Source organism: Phoca vitulina, unplaced genomic scaffold, assembly GCF_004348235.1.
Source record: "Phoca vitulina isolate PV1807 unplaced genomic scaffold, GSC_HSeal_1.0 scaffold11, whole genome shotgun sequence".
In the NCBI taxonomy this organism is placed as follows: domain Eukaryota; kingdom Metazoa; phylum Chordata; class Mammalia; order Carnivora; family Phocidae; genus Phoca; species Phoca vitulina.
In genome coordinates this window covers 28901410-28921995 of record NW_022589714.1, presented here as the reverse complement: position 1 = coordinate 28921995, position 20586 = coordinate 28901410, and the positions used below count along the sequence as shown (strand labels likewise).

General features: G+C 36.7%; 1 protein-coding gene across 3 annotated transcripts in view; it reads left to right on the top strand.

Moving 5' to 3' along the window:
• HCRTR2 (hypocretin receptor 2) overlaps positions 1–15368 on the top strand; it is a 119239-nt gene extending 103871 nt beyond the window's left edge. For 2 of the 3 annotated variants that reach the window (XM_032409629.1, XM_032409630.1), the window contains exons 5-7: positions 6229–6449; positions 9237–9358; positions 11611–11943. In XM_032409629.1, the coding sequence (XP_032265520.1) occupies positions 6229–6449; positions 9237–9358; positions 11611–11840 (573 nt within the window). In that variant the 3' untranslated portion in view covers positions 11841–11943. Of the gene's footprint in view, positions 1–6228; positions 6450–9236; positions 9359–11610; positions 11944–14138 lie in introns of those variants that run through there. The other variant, XM_032409632.1, reaches the window with a different exon arrangement.
• The last annotated feature ends 5218 nt before the right edge of the window (positions 15369–20586 follow it).

Below are 20586 nucleotides of genomic sequence, written 5' to 3'. Positions count from 1 at the left end.
TACACATTATTGTTCATAGCAGCATTATACATAGTAGCCAAAAAGTGGAAATAAACCAAATGTCCATTAATGGATGAATGTGTGTGGTATATGTGTACAATAGAATATTATTCAGCTATAAAAAGTAATGAAATATTGATACATACTACAACATGGATGAATCTTGAAATTATTGTTAAGTGAAAATAGCCAGACACAAAAGACCACATATTTTATGATTCTGTTCACATGAAATGTAGAGAAGAGGCAAATTTATAGAGCCAGAAAGATTTGTAGTTGCAGAGGGTAGTAGGATGGGGTGATGGGAAGTGACTGATAATAGGTTTGGAGTTTCATTTCCAGGTGATGAAAATATTCTGGAATTAGACAGTGATAGTGTGATAATTGCACAACTTTGTTCATACACTAAAACCTACTTAACTGTATCCCTTAAAAGGTGAATTTTAGCATATAAATTCATCTCAGTAAATCTGTTTTTTAAAAAAGAGAACAAAAAATAATGAGTTTTTTAAAATAGGAAAAAAATTAAAGATGGAGGCAATTCTTTCAGGAAATTGTTCTGCTCAAAGTCGGGGGAAGGAAAAAAGGTTAAACACAATTCAACCTGTTGATGCAATGAGAATATATAATGGGAACTATCCAAAGATTGCGACTAAAGATTTTAAGGTCCATAGAAATACAGATGCATGAGAGGACCTAGTCAGTAAAAACCATTTGTTGGATTCCAGGAAGGAAAGGGGAAGCCAGTTTCTACAAAGAAGAGCTAATTGTGTGACGGAGTAATGTTGATAGACAACACATCTGGGGATGGACAAAGGACAGGAGCCTTGAGTTTGGGAGTTGGGTGAGAGAATCATGGACAGCAGTTGTAGTCCATATGGGTTGTCTGTAGGACTTGAAACTAGAGCTTTCTATTTTGAGAATGAAGTCAAGAGATGGGACAGATAGAATAGTTATGATCGTCATCATGCAGACTTAGCATGCTCATCTAAATTCTAAAAGGTCTTGCCAGGGTTAAAAAAAAAAAAAGTCAAGAAGTCATGAAGTTAAATGGAAAAAAAGTCACTGGGTGTTGGAGCTCAATCATTCTCAAATGATAGTATAAGGAATAAGAAAAAGTCCCATTGTTTCTGCCAGACAGAAAGAGAAAGGTAGAGATTATTGTTTCATATGAGATAGCACCTACCAAGTATCAGTTACACTCTATTATGATAAAATAGGTAATGAGCTAAAGAATAGAAGAAAGATAAAGAAGACCTGTCCTCCTGGAGCAGGCATTTTTAAGTACTAAGAAAAAACATCATCCTAACTCTCAGACTCCTCCAGTTACTAACTTAACTCTTTGCTCTTCCTCCTCCTCCTAGCTAAAATTCATGGCTTTTCCATTTGTTGGCTCCTTTTCTCACCACCTCCCACCCTCACTGATTTCTCGGCCCACTTTATTCTTATTCAAATCCTATCATTACACTGAAACAGCTCCCACTTGAAGTCATCAATGATTTCCAAAAAATGTTTCCCTAAGGATTTTTTGCTTGATCATTTGCCAGCATTGAATAATGTTGTTCATGGTTTCACTGTTTACATACTACCATAGCCCTCCTATCTGTCTTTCTGCTTCTCTTCACTTTGAATATTTATACTCCCTTCCCTGGCTGTTAAGTGACTTTTTACTAGGTTCCTTCATAACTGCACAGAATTTTTTTAGGTGATATATTTTCCAAGCATTTTTTTAATGAGGTGATTTCCCAAATTGTATTTATCAGACTGGTCCTCTTCTTTTTTCTGAGATACACACAATCCCATATACATACATATACATTATGTATATGACTTTACTGTAAATCTCAAAATCCGATGATATGAATTTATTAAAGGGTATGTTAAAGGTTATGAATCAACAGCCAGATAAAGAGATACACAGAGCAAGGAGCTTCCATGTCCTCTCCAGGTATGCCATTCACCACACATCTCCATATGTTCACCAACTTGGAGACTCTCTGAAACCCATTGTCCTTTTGGGTTTTTATAGAGGCTTCATTATGTCATCAGGATTGACTAAGTCATTGGCAATTGGTTGACTCAGCTCCAGCTCCTTTCTCCTTCCCAGAGGTCAGGGGGTGGGACTGAAATTTTCATCCTTTAATAGTTGGTCCTCCTGGCAACTAGTTCCTGACCTTAAGTTACCTTCATTAATAAGACACCCATTTCACCTTTTATGGCTCTGAAGCATTTTCAGGAACTGTAGATGAAGACGAAATATATCTGGGAAATATATTTTGGTCATCTGAACCATGAAATATATGTTATAAATATGGCTCCTCAATAAAATCAATCTATATACCTTTTATCTATTTTTCTTGTTTTCTTATACTGGCTGAGACATCCAGTATAATGTTGAGTAGAAGCACTGAGAAAAGACTTCATTGTTTTGTTCTCAGTCTTAAAGGAAATTGTTCATATTTTCCCATTAGGTAGGATGATAGCTGAAGACTTTTTTATAGATGCCCTTTACCAGGTGGATAAAGTTTCCTCGTCTTACTAGTTTACTAATTTACTGAAATTTTTATCATGAAAAGGTGTTGAATTTTTCAAATGCGTTTCCTTTATTTATTGAGATGATCATATTTTTGTCTCTTATTCTGTTAATATAAATTGCATTGATTAATTTTTGAATGTTAAATCAACACTGCATTGCTGGAATAAATCTAATTGATTTGTTTAGTAAATTTTATTATCCTTTTTGTATATTTCTAAGTATGATTTGATAATATATTTTAAGGAATTTTTCATCTCTATTCATGAGAGATATTTAGTCGATTGTTTTCTTTTGTTGCCATGTCTTTGATTATTAGGGTATCTGTAGTGTTATAAAATTATTCAGAAAGTATTATTGTTTCTTTGAATTTCAGAAAGAGTCTACATAAGATCTATATTATTTATTTTTTACCATTTGATTGAATTCATTAATGAACCTATCTGGACCTGGAGTTTTTGTGTAGCATAGTTTGGAATCATAGTGCCAATTTCAGTAATCTTTAGTGTCAGTTTTGGTAATCTTTGTTTTTCAAGGTTATTTATCCATCTCACTTAAGTTTGCAAATTTATTCATTATTCATAATATCCTCTATTCTTCTTTTAATGTATGCAGCATGTTTCCCTTTTCTTATAAATTAATCCTAGTCACAAACACGGCTTAAGAAAGGGCAGGTTCCAAGGTCCATCATTTACATGATATTTCCAATTCATAATTGTGGTAATAACTCTTCCAAGATGTATTTTCATATCAAAGATGATTTTAAAGTTTATTTACAATAGTGGAATAAAAGCGGAGTGTGTGTGTGTGTGTGCGTGTGTGCGTGTACGCATATGCACACACATGCTTTACACAGATGGATTGTTGAGCCCTTCCTGAGATGGCAGGGGAAGACCTTCCTACATGGACAGCCTCCCAGGCTGGATTTCTCAATGCCCTTTTGTATGATTATTATTTCATCTAACTAAGCATATATTTAAAAATTCACTGTCTTCCATAACACATTGTGTTGGAAGTTTATAAATGGAAACCTTACATCAGAATGGGAAAAGATGAGCTTTTCAGTCAGACAGACCTTAGTGCCAATTCTGACTTGTTAGATATAGACATGGATATTTTATTTAACCTTTCTCAATGTCAATAATAGAATTTCTAAAGTTTAAATGATCTATGAGAGATCATTTAGAAAACAGTCCAAGATCATTTAGCAGACATTTATAGGGTTACTCATGATACAGCTTTTCTGGAACTTTCCAACGTCCATTGTGGTTTCTCCTCAATTATTTTATAAATGACTATTTAAAAAGAGACTCACAGAGGAGGAAGAATCCTCAGTGTCCTCCCCACCCCCAACCAGTAATATATATAAGAAAATTTATAGGACCACCACTTATGTGAAAAGGTCAGGCTGCATAAAAGAACATAGAGAGCCAGAAGACAGATAATTTATCAAACGTTTGTCTATGTAAGGGCAGGTTTTCATTAACTTCATTTGTTTCTTTTTAAGAGAGAATAGTTATGGCCAAAAGAAACTCCATATTAATTTGTCTGTGTAGAAATCAAAGTAAAATTCTGCTTGCTAAGATTATCTTAAACACACCTGGATCTTGTGATGTATAAAGCAATAGAGTCCGTCCAACGTGCATTCTGAGAGAGCACAGGAACACATGGGTCTGTCCTGGCTAACAGCACAGAGATAAAAACAACAATTGAATAATCTTAACAGAACATAGACGACCATGGAGTCTTAGTTAGAACCAACAAACGGCTATGTGTGCTTGTTGGCACATTTTCCTCTTAAAAAATTATGTGTGCTGAATTTTATTGTTTTGCTCACTAAACTCTATCAATCTTCATGAGCTTATAATTAAGAAAATATTACACTTGGAAGGACTCCCTGCTATTATCAAATAACTTTGAAAAGAAATGGAAAAGTACAAGTTGTATAACTGTTGTTACAAATTCCAGCTATTTGAAATGTTAATGTGATACCACAAGGGATTCTCACTGTGTTTGTATGCATTTTATTTAATTTGTTTTAAAGATTTTATTTGTTTATTTGAGAGAGAGAGAGAGAGAAAGAGTAAGAGAGTATGACCAAGAGTGGGGGGACGGGCAGAGGGAGAGGGAGAAGCAGCTCACCACTAAGTAGGGAGCCGGGGGGGGGGCGGGCTTGATCCCAAGACTCAGAGATCAGGACCTGAGCAGAAGACAGAGGCTTAACTGATGGAGCCACACTGGGCACCCCTGTTGGTATGCATTTTTAAGGGCCAGACTAGATCACAAAATGGGTTTCAAGTAATTTCATAACAATAAATAGTAAGCAACAGAGAATATTTTATTTATTTTTTTATTCTCTTCACTCAAGGTTTCTTTATCTTTTTTTTTTTTCTTAAGATTTTTATTTATTTGACAGAGAGAGACAGCGAGAGAGGGAACACAAGCAGGGGGAGTGGGAGAGGGAGAAGCAGCTTCCCGCGGGGCAGGGAGCCTGATGCGGGGCTCGATCCCAGGACCCTGAGATCATGACCTGAGACGAAGGCAGACGCTTAACCAATTGAGCCACCCAGGTGCCCCTTCACTCAAAGTTTCCGTTGGCCAAACCTGAGAAACAAAATCTAATAAAAAGCACTAGGTAGTTAAGTCCTATCTGTCCCTCTGGCAGCAGATGGCAGTATTGATGCATGAAAAAAATGCTTTCGAGTTACTTTTGCAATTACCTGTTACCTTTCCCCTCTCTTTATACTGAGGTATCTGAGCTGAACCAGAATTCCTAATCAGATAATATGGTTGTTGTCCTTTTACAGCTCTTCTTTGCCAGTTTTTATTTCACTCTCCTTTTAATTAAGAACTGGCTTTGGTTGTTAGTTTGCTTGTTTTGTTTTGTTTTTAAGAACAGTTTTAAGTTCACAGCAAGATTGAATGGAAGATACAGAGGTTTCCCAAATGCCCCCTACCTCCACTCATGAAGTGCCTTCCCATTATCCATATCCCTCACCAAAGCGATACATTTGTTACAACTGATGAACCTACACTGACATAGAATCATCCAAAATCCGTAGTTTACCTGAGGGTTCACTCTTAATGTTGTACATTCTATGGGTTTGGACAACGTATCCAAATCCATCATATAATGTATAATGATATGTATCCATCATTACAGTACCATACAGAGTATTTTCACTGCCCCAAGAATCCTCTGTGCTCTGCCCACTAGCCCCCCAACACACCCCCCACCACCCCCAGGCAACCACTGCCTTTCTACTCTCTCTCTGATTTTACCTTTTCTAAGATGTCATGTAGTTGTAGACTTTATGGTATGTAGCCTTTTCAGATTGGCTTCTTTTACTTAGCAATATGCATTTAAGTTTCCTATCATTTTTCATGGCTTCATATCTCATTTCTCTTTGGCACTGAATAATATTCCATTGTCTGGATATACAACTTCTCTGTTTATAAAGAGGTATCTTTCCCACTTGTAGCTCTCTTTAGACCTTGACAAAAATGGGATGTTCCAACTTGTTTTCCACCCAAACTCCTATTTAATACTCAACTGTATTACTCAAGAACATACTCAACTCAGCAAACATTCTGGGGAACGTCCAAAACACTCTCCTTCCTGTATCTTCTAGTTACTTCTCCAAAGTGGAACTTCCCTGAGTCAAGTGGCAATAAAGAGTCTCTGCTCCTTTTAGATCCCTGGAACATCATCTGTAGTTCAGAGAAAATGGAAGCCCCTGCAGCCTGCTTCACAGCCTCGAGGGCCAGGGCAGCAGACCAAGTCCAGGATTAGTGCTGTGGCCGCTGAAATAAAGCAGATCCGAGCCAGACGGAAAACAGCCCGGATGCTAATGGTTGTGCTTTTGGTGTTTGCAATTTGCTATCTACCAATTAGCATCCTCAATGTGCTCAAGAGGTAAAGTTCTTCTATTATTTGAAAATAAAGTGACTGTCATTTCTTGGTTCTTAGTGAAGAACTTTTTTTTTCTTCTTAAGCCAGAGAAAAATCTAAGCCCTTTGCCTAGATAGTGTCAGGCCAGATAACTCAGTGTGTTGTTGTTCCTAACAGGTAAGTTGGACAGCCTTTTAGAGTGCTCAGACTCTACATGCCTTGTCCATGGAAGTTCTCTGTTGAATGGCAGACATAAAACAGATGTTCACCTGACCTCTTCAAGCTAATTGCTGAGCCTTACATGCAGAAAAAGTTCTAATGCAAAAAAAAAAAAAAAAAAAAAAAAGAAAGAAAGAAAGAAAAGAAACAAAAAGAAACAACAACAACAACAACAAAACCCAAAATAAAAAACAAAACAAAACCAAAACCAAAACCAAACAAACAAAAAAACCTCATTTACAGCTTGGAGTTCTTTTTTGATCAGAACAAATTGGGTTTTACAAACTTTGTTCTCATACATAGGGAGTTATGACAGAATTCTATCTAAAGGATAAAAAGAGATAGGGATGTTTTGTTAGCATTCTAATTATACTTAAAAGTGCATTTGTGAGCACACACACAAAAACAGAATCAGGGCTCATACTGTGTTTTGAGTGTTTAAACAAAAAAATGCCATTTCCTCAAGTCACTGAATCGAGAGCTCAGGGTGACTATTAATAAAAATTAGCATGAAACTTTTCAGTGAGAGAAAGCGTGTTATTTTTTAGGCTGCAGATACACTGTTAAGTTAAAAACAATGGACCAACAAGAACAGCCAATGCAGGGGCCATGGTGCGCATGAACTTCACAGCCAGCCAACTTTATTGGGAATTATCATAACTGTTGCAAACAGACTGGCCCCAAGGTAATAGTAATTTTGTTTGTAATAGGCTTCGAACTTAAAGTAGGATTGCTCCTCTCACTTTTCCCTGATTCAGAGTCAGTATCATATTCCTCACAGCTGGAGACTCTGGAGAGCGGCAGCTTTGGCTGGAGTCACACACGCTAAAGGCGGTGCAACCGGCTGCAGAGAGTTCTCCTTCTTCTTGGCCCTTGTTTTTGATTGCTTAATAACTCTCCCGATGGAAAATGACTTTTTGTTTAGTAATATTATTTAGTACAGACACAGCCTTTAAGGAATGAGATTTTCAGCAGCGTGGGGCCTTGAGATACATCCTGGCTCACAAGAAACTGAAAGCTACTTTGCCCTCCATAGCTCTTCATAATTTCGGTCTTATTTTTCTTGGTGGAAGAAATCCCATACAAATTTATTCTGATCTTTGGCTAGATGCGGTTTTCTACTCTTAAGAACCTTATAAACATGCTATGATACTGAATGATTTTCTCTCTCTCTTTTTTTTTAACTTTTTGTACTTTTATGGTACTCTGTCTAAATGCAATGAAAGTCAGATTTACTGCTCTCTGGACTGCTCATTGGGATTCCCTGCATCTCGGCACTTGGACCGGTCCTTTAGCTATTTCCAAATATCTAATTGTCCATAATATTTCTCTTCTTTTTCTAACTTAAAGACCTCTAACTTAAAGACCTTTCCAAGGAAAATAAACGGCTAAGAAGAAAGTCTATGTTAAAATATTCTCAATTTTTTGAGCATTCTGCTCTTTTCCACAAAACTTGAGAAAAACACTCCTTTTCTTCAAATGCTTATCTCTGTGTTTGCCCTTATAGGTTATGCTTGTATTTTCTTTCTCTTACCAATACATTCCTAAACTCTTTTCCTTGAAAGAATTTTTTGCCTGACTAGTTAAAACCAGCTTTTTTAAAGCAGTTCTGGTTTGTCTAGGATTTCAAAGATATATTATGCTAGAGGGTCAGAACATACCATTAATTCCATTTGTCCATGTCATTTCACTCCATATCGTATTTTTGTAAAACTCCAGTACTCCACAGAGCATCACTTTATTCCAGAAATGCATTTCTATCATGGGCACCATCGTGTGTAATCAAATTACACAATCAATGATGGAGCTTCTGGCAGGAAATGCATTATCATCTTCAACCTATAAAATTTACTAGGTAGTTAGTTACAAGCTACCTGCTATTGGCTAGCAGATTGAATTTGATAGATGGGATATTTCTGAGTATGGAACAAATCTTAAAAATGATGTTTAAGGATAAAATAATGAAATATTTTTCAGAGTTTAACATCATAAATAAAAATACTAAAACTCATGAATTTTAAGAAGTTACCAGAATTTTGCCTACTGAAAACTCGTCTCTCTCTAACTGTAATGAAGTCCCAGAAGGCAAATTTCAACAAGGCTGGGAAGAGTGTAGTTGAAAAAATGTGATACTTTGATCAATGCACAAATGTAGGTAGGAAGAAGGACTCAAAGACTGCAGTGTAAGAGTGCTTTTTAAATGACACACAAAATGGAATAGTAACAAACTTGTTCAGCTGTATTTAGAAACAAAATGAAAAAAGGACATAGCTATATATTTAACTTCTGTACTCTTACTCACCAGAAACAGGATTACATTTGTTGTTTACAGGACAGAAAGACCCTTCTCTGGCTTGATTTGGCCTTTGATTTCCTAATTGTGCCGTGGAACTTCTGTTCAGGTACTGACATTTTCCTAAAGCCACTGTGGTGCCGTAAGCCGGTGCCCGCCTCAGGGGAGGACAGGGGCTAGTTGGGCAGCTTCCATCAAGGGCTGTGTTCAGCCATGAATTTCAGTATTTGAAGGGTGCTTTTCAAAATCACATTGCATTTCCCGTGATCGTTTCTTGTTTTGTTTTGTGTTTCCTACAGAGTGTTTGGGATGTTCACACACACAGAAGACAGAGAGACGGTATACGCCTGGTTTACATTTTCACACTGGCTCGTATATGCCAATAGCGCTGCGAACCCAATTATTTATAATTTTCTCAGTGGTGAGTTTGCAACTGTTCCTTCCACGTAAGCCACAGTCCTCACCAAGGGCGAGGGGTCAGTGACCACAAGGTTCTGAACACTCTTGAAATGTGCGAAGAGCTTAATTGCTATACGATGAGATTTCTCCCCCCCCGGATCTAATTCATCTCGAGGTTTTACCCTGATGAGAGGGATCACATGGTACCTAACTCATCAGAGAAAACCATCTAAGTCATTTTCCCATAAAATTTAAAAGAAATGTTGAGTAGGAGGAAAGTGAAAATTGTGAGAACTGAAGAACACAGAATCCTGCTTGTCATACATTAAACTTATGATTTACCAACATGTAAAATAATTTTATCTGAAAATAAAACAGACTTGCTGTATTATTTCCTTTGCCAACGCTGAGACTGCCTCATTGAGATTGAATTGGAACCCACTTTTGGGTATTTTTCTGTATTTACATTTCTCTTGTGAGTAACATCTCTTCGGGTTATCTCAAGATTTCTCACTGACCACAAAAAATGATACTACTTCTAAATAATGCACAAGCTAAATGACACACAAAGACACACATCTGTAACAGATTTAATTTTTCTCGGTTTATGGAACCAATGTAAATGTAAAAATCATTTAACTAGTTGTTTTATTTACAAACATTTTGCCTGACTGACCTTTAGAATTGTGTTTTTTTTTTTTTTTTTTTAAAGATTTTATTTATTTATTTGATAGAGACACAGCGAGAGAGGGAACACAATCAGGGGGAGTGGGAGAGAGAGAAGCAGGCTTCCCGCTGAGCGGGGAGCCCGATGTGGGGCTCGATCCCAGGACCCTGGGACCATGACCTGAGCCGAAGGCAGACGCTTAACGACTGAGCCACCCAGGCGCCCCTAGAATTGTGTTTTAATTAGCTGCATCTTTACACTGTCTTCTTCTCTAACCGGTTGGCTATTTCTGTTTCATTGCTATCTCCAAATATAGGATAATTTTATGTGGAAGAATAAGCAATTCATTTTATTGCATACTTTGTGTATTTTCCAACTTCATCTTTGGCCTTGTAGGTTGTATGGGTTATTTAAAAAAAAAGAAAAAAAGACAAATGACCAGTCAACTTCCATTGTTTTCTTTCTCAATCATGGTATATACCATATATATACCTGCTTTATTTCACCTTTCAGGTGGTGTATATGTGGGGTTTTCTTGCCTTCCCCCGCCACATCCAACCCCTGTCTCCAGGTTAAAGATGGCATTAGATCGGAGATCACCGGATACCACTCACTGCTCATGTGCTGTGTTTGGGGGATCAAGGGACCATGTGGAACTGTGGCTTGGAAAGCAATGAGGAAGCCATTGCCCTGGGGTTAGAGATGACTAAAGCCCTCAGGCTTGCACTAAGCAGATCAAACCTCCTAGAAGGTTATAGGGAGAAGTGTTTGAAGTCAAGGCCACAGGACCAAGTCAAAGTGCTATTGTGGGGTGGAGTGAGGCAGGGAAGGTGGTTGATAACCTGTGGAGACTTGGGATGTGCCAGCGATTGTCGGAGGCCCTGGAACATTCGCTTCTCATGTAATCACTCAATCACCCACTTTGGTAATGGAGGCTCAGAGAAGAGAAATGATGATTCCCAATCCTGTTCATTTATCCTTAAAAAGGTGTCTGTTTCATTTTTCATACTTCTCCAATTTCACGTCAGTGACTTAAGGGCAAGTAATAACTTCTGAAGTGGGTAATTTTTCCTTCCATTTTTTTGTTCTGCCTCATGCAGATTATGAAACTTTAGAAATTTTCTATATATTTTAAGGTGTTTTTTTTCTAGATACTCTGTTGAACTGAGCGTGCCAGTAGACCAGTTTCTTCAGAGTCCAGTGTAGGGATAATTTCTGTACAGTCATGGCTATATACAATACAGGCTTCATCATTTTTGAAATTATTAAATATCTCTGGACAGCCTACTAATGATCATTTTCATTACAGCTGTCTATAAAAACCCACAATCACAAATATAGAAGGTTTGACTCTAAAGGAATGAAACAAATTCCAAACATCGCACATGAAAAGCAGTTACATTATTTTATGGAAATACCTTATTGTTTCAAGAGTCTACCAAGCTTCCAGTAACACAATTTCCTCTTCCTATTTCCTCCTTTTTGCAAAATGTTGCCCCTCATTGTTAGTTTGGCTCAAGGGAGCAACTGGGTTATACCCTATTCATGATTTGTTGAACACTATTTATGTGTAATTCTTTTTCCTTTCATTCTCCCTGGTTTGTCAGGAAAGTTTCGAGAGGAATTTAAAGCTGCATTTTCTTGCTGTTGCCTTGGAGTTCACCATCGCCAGGAGGACCGGCTTACCCGGGGCCGAACGAGCACAGAGAGCCGGAAGTCTCTGACCACCCAGATCAGCAACTTTGACAACATATCAAAACTCTCAGAGCAAGTTGTGCTCACCAGCATAAGCACACTCCCAGCAGCCAATGGAGCAGGGCCACTTCAAAGCTGGTAGAAATTTCATTCATATGACAGGGATATCTGAGTAAAACTATTCTTTTTTAAAAATCTCTGTACACACAAACTTTATTATCCTAATGATCTGAAGCTTAAATTACTTTGTGGTCTTTCTTTCGTTCTTCTTTTTTTCTTCTTTCTTTCTTTCTTTTTACTCTATTGCTCTTTGGAAATAAAAAAAAAAAAGTCAGTTTAAAATAATTTCTCAACTTTTGATTTAAATAAAATTTTAGAAGTTTGACTTTCAACTGAATTTATTTTAGGCTATTTCACTTTTAGCTTCATGTACTGTGATTTGTGTCAATTAAATGTTTGAATATTTTTAATTCTAATTGTTATTTTACTCTCTCACCTTCAGATTGGTTGCAAAAAATTACCAAGAGTTATCCAATGATTTTCTTTTGTCTACTAAAAGAAGTAGCAATTACTAACTCAATTAACAACAGACATGTTAGTTAAATTCATAGTTTTAAAAAAAAATCACAAAAGACTCATGATGTGACATCTGAGAGAATATTTATATACAAAATAGCATACTATATTAGATAACTCAAAAGCTATCTTTCAAAACTATTTAAAAATATATACCATTAAACTTTAATTTCCATTCATTTAACACAATTTTCTCAGGTTTGTAACCTTACCGTTGCTCACATTTCTCGTCTCAACATATGGCCAGTAAGATTGTATTAACATAACAATCTTGGAGTAACTACAAATACATAACAATCTCCATCTCTAAGAAAAGACTTCAACATTTGAGAATAAGGCAGGATTCTTTTAACCAATAAAAATGATGTAGTTGGCCTTGCTGGATTAAATTAAGAATGCAATTTACAAAGAAAAGGAGTAGTGGACTACTAAATCACAGCTGGGTCCCATATGGGACAGTTATTACTGCCATGGTGATGTGATGTAAATATTTGCATTTATTTGAATTTCATAAATATTTCTCAAATACAAGCACCCACTGTGCTAGGTGCTGGAGAACGAGGTAGGGGTGGATGTACACGTGCCTTCAAAAGAGCTCTAGATGACTGAGGGAGACATGTCGATAGAGTCTACAGGACAGCAAACCACTCTAGGGGACAGATTCAAATGGGGGTGGAGGAGTGAAGCAACCAATATGGGACACGAACAGAAAAAGTTTTTTTTCTGATTCATTACAGTGACACGGCTGATGTCCGCAAATTCCACGTAGGCCTGCAGGTGGTTAGGAGTGAAGTGCTGGCTCCTAACTCATGTACAAAGGAGTAGCCACCTGGCGTACTTTGTACAAATGTGAGAGCTGCAATCCAAAGCACTGAATATTTCAAACTTGTCTCCCTGCAAAATGCTTCTAACTCAAATATTTACTTGAAAATTGAATTCAAAGTAAGAGATGTTCATGAAAGTTGCTCTTCTTGCATGACAGCAGCAGGTATCCTTATTTTTACTGAAACAAAAGATGTGGAGAATAATATTTAAGAAAAATTTTTATAGATGATAAAAACTATCTCATTCATTTCTTGCTATTTTCCAACCCATCACTTTCTGAAAGAAGACACAAGCAAATTGTCCACAAGTTGTTTTCCTATTTTAGAACGTGGGGCTACCTTGTGCTTTTTTCCTACTCAAAGCAAAAAATGACCCTACCAGAGAAGGTTTATTGAAGTGATATTGCTAATTATCAGAAAGATAACGTCAAAAGCAGTGTTATAACTCTCTCCTCCCTTCCCTTTGTACATTTGAGAACTTTCTTGTTTATGCTGCGTGAAAGGAATGTTGTAATATTCAGATTGTGATGGGAGCTAGGATTTTAAGTAGTTTGAGGATTCTTCAAGTAATATTGATAATATGCCTTAATGCCTAAGTAGTATCTCAGAATAAGAGCTAAATTATACAGACTGTAATATATCTAGTTCTTTATTATTTAAGAAGGAGAGAGATTGAGAGAGGGAGAGCAAGAGAGAAGGAAAGAGAGAAAGAGAGAGGCTCAGAGAGGCAGCCATTGTACGATTGCCTGTTAAGGATAGACTCAGAAGTCAAGATGCCTTTGCTGTAAATCAGTGATTCTCAAAATGTGGTTTCTGAACCATCAACATCAGCCTCACCTAAGAAATTATTAGACATGCAAATTTCCACCCAATCTCAGATCTGCTGCATCAGAAACTTTGGGGGTGGCACCCAGGACTCTGTGTGTTAACAAATCATACAGGTTATCCTGAAGCACCTAAAAATTTGAGAACCCCTGCTCCAAATATACCACCTGGCACCTGCTAATTAGCCCAGCAAAATTAAGTATTTTACTGCATAGGTATCTACAACAGGGACCATCGTCATCACTCCTGTCAACCTGGTTGGAGGTCTGAAAGAAGAGACTGAGTATCAATGTTGAGTGTTACTCAGTGTCATTTCATTCAAAGAGATAGTGGTTTATGAACCAATTGCCTTGCATGACCAGTGCAGTGTGAAAGAAGACTGGTTTTAAAGCACTTGTGTACTTTACGGATACCTGGATGACTTGAGTTTCTAACTAAAACTTTTAAATCTCCAATTTTACTTACACTAACTAAAGGCTAAGTTTTGTGGAAGCAGACAGTTTCTAAAAATGATCATTGCCTGGAAGGAAAACAAACAAACACTAGTACCTACAAGATACTGTGGCAACGGAATAGCAGACTCTACGCATTGCTTTCAACATGTTGATTCTGGAACCCTTCTAAGAGTATGGTTACCTTACTAGGACGAGTGGTCAAGAAAGAGTTTTTTCCAAAACCTGCCAATCTTATGGAACAAAAGGTCAACCGCACGCTTCATTATGTGCTAATAACACAAATGAGAGACTTCTTATGGAAAGAATGTGTTGCAACTGTTTTATGCTCTACATAGAATACGCATCTCTCTGTTTTGCCATATTTCAAAGATTTAATGTAAAATGTCACTAGTGTTGCTGAATTTTGTTATCAATAAGGATGAGATCATTTTAGCGAATAGAGAATCCATTTGAACTTCATTATTTCTGAATTTCTCCAAACCCATGGACACTTTGATATTCGAATTCATTCATTCTTGGCAAAAGAGGACTCCTAGTTTCTGAGGAAAATGACTTAAAGGTTCCAAGGCTTAGAGTGTTTCCTGGATATCAAATAACAGTTACAAATCATTGATGAGTTAATTGCAAAAGTGTCAGGCATGGTGATACTGAATTTCACTCCCAGTGTGCATTGTTTTATTAAAGATAGAGATAAATATGCTTGTAAAATGTGGTCTGAATATACATAAACCTGAAATATCAGAATGACAAACACCCGAACATGCTTATGGACACAAATTGTGAGGAGGGCTATTATTGTTTTAATATCAGTATAACAATAATACAATCTCTCACACCTGATATAAATTATAGTAGTAAACAACTGCATTTCAAAAAAAGTCTGGTTAGTCATTACAACTTAGAAAGTTTTTCAATTCCAATTAATTTTACAACAGACAATTTTCTACTTTCTACAAGTTACAAGTCAAAAAAAGTAAATTCCATTAGGTTATGTACAATTAGTTTTCAAATAGCATGAAGCAAAATAATTGATTTTTTAGAGATAATATGTAAACAAAAAATATTGTCAATTTAAGTCTATTCTACTACTTTATGTACCTCAGAAAATGAAGAGCAAAGGCATGGAAAACAGTGTTATCTCCCCAAATTCAAAGAGGATTGTTTTCTGGAATACTGCTGCAATTAAAGAGGGAGCAAAACACTCCCTCCCATTTGCCACGTATTTCTATTCTCTTTAATTTTCTTTATAAGCTTTGGGGTTAGAATATCTTTTAAGTTTTTTTCTTCCAAAATGTATTTCTATAATTGTTGTATCCCATGTGTGTAACATCATGTCACTTGTTTAACAGTTATCTTATACATTTAAAGTTCTTGATGCTTAATTTCCTGTGTGTTCATGAAGAAATTTCTTATCAAATCCAATGGGATTACACATCAACTACTGTGAAGGATGCTCGTTATGTACTTTTTAAGTAAAAACCATATTGAGAATTCTATAATCACATTAACACTGCCCTCTCTATTGTATGAAAAATCCTGTTGTTGTTGATTAGAGACGTTGGATATTCACTCATAACTAGTGTCAAATCTTTGCAGGTAAGAATTAAATTAAGCCCTCTGGTGTGGTACTTAATGATCAAAATATTTTTTCCCAATAAGTTTATATAACCAGGGTTAATCATGATATAAAATGTTTTTAATGTTGTTTTTAAGAGCAGGTACTAAACTAAGGATGGTTAAGATTAACACAGAAATATTTCATAAAAATTATGTTAAACCACTGATATATATCATTACATTTTGGAACTTTTATCAGAGTCAAGAGATTGTATCTTATTTGGATTTAGAGAAAATGATGACCTTGTGATTTTCAATTTATTATTAGACAAATAAGTGGTATTTCCATAATTAAGCATTTTTTTTCTTGGTCATTATATATAAAACTTTTAGGGCTCTTTTTAATTAGTGATAAATTTTAAAATGTGTATTTTCTGCTTTTCATTTCCTAAATGATTCTGATAAATGACAGAATCAACTGTCAAGGATTTTTATTTAAAAGTCCATTTTTATTCACCACTGTTTATTCTAACTTGTATAAAAAATGGAGCCAAAGTAACTGGGCAAGGTAAATACTTGACTCCATCTAGAGAAATGTGATTTGATTGTGGGATGGTTTCTAAAGACAGAGCAGAAACCCTCAGAGTGAAAGCCCAAGACTAACTATTTCATGGGTGAAGGTGTTTTGCTTTGAGTAATCCATCATCACAGATTAGGTATTTGGCCACTTCTGCTCCTGGAGTCAGCCCTGAAGAGAGGTAACTCATCCCCGCTTTCATCTAGGCCAGTTGCCATGAATGGGAAATGGTAACAAGGGAAGTTTCTTGAAGAACCTCTTTGGCCTTGCCCTGCTTTTACTACTTCCTCACTCTCCAGCTATAGTCCTTACCCCAGCCTCCCCCTCCCCCGAAGCTAAGCATGAGCAGACCTACCCCTACAGCCCGCCTTGCCCTACAGAGTTCCTGAACCTTCTTTCAGACCAGCCCCAGACAATAGGGGTGACTCAGTGCCTCGGGTTCTTGTTATCTCTTGAGGTAACCACTTGGTACACATGGCACATGTGGTTAACTTGAGAACAAATGAAGCAAAGCTCAAGGAAAAAGGAAAAAAAAATGCATTTTTATATCCAAAAATTATAATTTTACATCCCCCCAAAACAAGCCATTAATTTTCTTTCCAGAATATCTATGTTTATCAGTGGGCTTTTGGATCTGTGTCAGCTCCCATTCTAAGCCCTAGCTAAGCTTGCTGCCTCAACTTGGAAGGAATCCCAACTTTGAGACTCTTAGGTCAAGGGCATGGCAGGTCACTAGGGATTTACACCCGAGGAGGTGGTACTTGTGTCATCTTTGGAAACAAACCACCTATTCCATCCATTGCTTTTCATACATTGTTTGAGTTAGCCTGATAATTTCCAAAGGGAGAAGGGTACAAACAAAATATTTGTGGGACTGAGAAATCCTTAACAGGATTTCATGGCGACATGAAGTTTAATTTGTCACGGATGTGATAAAGATCATGTCCAGAAAGAAGTGATGTTTCTTTCACAGGGACACAGATTGAAGACTTCTCCTTCTATGGTACAGGTAGATGAAGCAGAGCACTTGCTTACAAAGCCATGTCTAATCATGCAGAATATTCACTAAGGAATGGGAAAAATTGTCATTTTAGAGTATCACCAACACATATACACATGTATGTATGTGTATGTCTAACATATATATAAAACTGAGATGGGGCGCCTGGTTGACCCAGTTGGTTAAGAGGCCAGCTCTTGATTTCAGCTCAGGTCATGATCTCAGTGTCCTGGGTTGAGCACTGCTCCACACTCCACAGGGAGTCTGCTTGAGGATTCTCTCCTTCTCTGTCTCCTCTCTCCCCCCTCACATTCTCACTCTAAAATAAATAATCTTAAAAAAAAAACCTGAGATAGATATTATTTAGTCTGAGAAAATTCCCCAATGTGTGCTAATTTCACACCCCAGCCTTTTAAAGATTTCCCTTCTTCATTTAGTTTACTCCTTTCTTCAATTATATCTTTTAGTTTGGTGACTAGTTTTCCTCTCCTATACAAATATCTAGGTTTCATATTTATGGTATTCTAGACAGCTTTTTCCCTAAAAACAAAACCATTTCTTCTCTTTCTTTCTTTCTTTCTTTCTTTCTTTCTTTCTTTCTTTCTTTCTTTCTTTCTTTTCTTTCTTTCTTTCTTCTTTCTTTCTTTCTTTTTTCTTTTTCTTTCTTTCTTTCTTTCTTTCTTTTTCTTTCTTTCTTTTCTTTCTTTTCTTCCTTCCTTCCTTCCTTCCTTCCTTCCTTCCTTCCTTCCTTCCTTCCTTCCTTCCTTCCTTCTTTCCTCTCTTTCTCTCTTTCTCTCTTTCTTTCTTTCTTTCTATTTGACTGGTATTCATATGGTTATAATAATTTGGGACAAGTGAAGAAAAGAAGTCTGTAAACTGCCTATCTCCTCCAAAATTCCATATAAATAATAAGAATCTGAGATTCTTGATGCCACAGGCCTTCTCTGTGTTGTTTACTGCTATATTTCTGGGTCCTAGAACGATGACTGGCATATAGAAGTCACTTGATAAATACTGCTTGAATTAATGAATTAATAATAATCACATGGCAATTCTTTCCCCAACTCATCTTTTTGTTTTATTTTTTCTCAATTCTTTCCATGTGCTCTCTAAAACCCCTTTTTCACTGAGAACAAAATGCCCTATATTCCCAGAGTCTACACTGCTTGGACCTTCGTATTTTTTTTAAACCAAAATTAAACCACATGTTGAGAACACTAATTCCCATTCTCCAGTCACATGGAATTGGGAGGTAGCACCAGCATTCTCCCTGTCACCCATCCTAGGCCCAGATGACTACTTTTCCATTCATTAGTAAAACCTGGCCCTTCTGAGGGCTTTCTCATCATTGACCTCTCTCTTTTGCCAGCACTGTCAACCTCTTCATCTCTTCTCCCCTCATTCACATACATTAGCTCCTGGATTGAGGTCACACTCTCCAGCCCCGGGTCCATGTAGATGATGCACGCAGCATCCAGCTCTATACTCCCTTGGTCTCCTTAATGTATAAGACTTTGACTTCCACTATTCTTCACCAAACCACTCATAGTTTTGCTTAGTGCAGTTCATAGGCTGCACTTTGTGCCTTATTATCCCCTATGGCAACATATCCTCTAAAATGCAACTCTGTTCATTTATTCTGAGCTGACAATTTATTATCCTTTAATCTCATACTTGTGTTCCCACTATAACTTCCCTCAAACCCAAAGGGACAAATGGATTCTTCATCCTTTCATTTTATTCCCAGTTTATCAGTTACATCTTGGATTTATCTTCTTCCCCATCCAGAGAAAAACGAGATCATCAGGTAGTACTACACTCATTACTTGACATTATTTACTTCGAAAAAATTCTTACTTTTTGCTTTAATGAAAATCATGACATTTCCCATACAACAGAGTGCCTGCTCTCCAATAGTGTCGAAAATAAATTCGAGCTAGGCATACAACCTTACTGAGTTAGACTGTCCAGCCATCAGAGCCAGCCACTCTTCTCTCATTTGGGATTGCATGCCAGAGACTTACATCTCCAGATGGAGAGTCTGCTTGGCATGAATCACATCACTTACTTTACCCTTTCTCTGCTATCGGGGGCCTTTCTGGTTTTTGATCCTGCAGAAGTTGTTCTGAAAATTATTTCATTATTTACAAATTATTCTTAGGACCATATAAATTTGCTTAATTTGATCTTGTAAATCCTCTACAACTCTTCCTATTGTCCAGTCTTCACTTTTAACTGTGTATGATTGAGGGCAGGAGTAGGTCATACTGCTTTTTTTCTTGGCTAGCTATTAATAATTTCCTTATTGATTTATCTTTTAAAAATTGTAAATTATCCATTTTGAATATCTCTGCAGATGAGGCCCTTTTACTTTATAAATCCTATGGCTTTATTCCCTCTGTTGAGAGCTGTTATAATAATAGAACTTACCCCACTCTGGTATCATGAAAAGGCAGCAGAGCTCCCTTCCTTGGATTCTAAAACAATCATACTGCATTTTTCCCACTCTGAGAGGAGGATTCCTTCTCTGCCAAACATTTTGGCTTTTAAGGATTGACTTAACAAATTTAAATATTATTAGAAAACTGTACCTTTCTCTTTACAAAGTATGTATCCTCCATTGCATCTATATTTTATCCTATTTTTTTGAAAATGTCAAATCTGTTTAAATCCTTTCCCAACTGATGGGTTTCAAATCCTGATGAACATCTGTTATGATTTTCTTAAGACCGAAAAGGTAAACATTTTTAAAGAAGTATAAACAACTGTCCTCTCAGAAATTATTCAGTAATATACTAGAAATCCTTTCAGAATCCAGTTATTTTCTTTCCTTTCAGTACCAGTTATTTTCTCAATAAGTTAATTATTGAGATATTAATATTTCTCAATAAATTAGATTCGGATCTTTTGATTTAGGCATTTTCTTCCCTGGTAGCACATAAATTATTTGAAGGCAAGAACTAGGCTGTATTTATAAGATTTGTGTGTCAGCCCCTGGACCTCACACAGTGCCTCATAAGATGTAAGCCCTCAATAAACCTTTGTTGACTAAATCAGTCAATGAGGAATCCTTA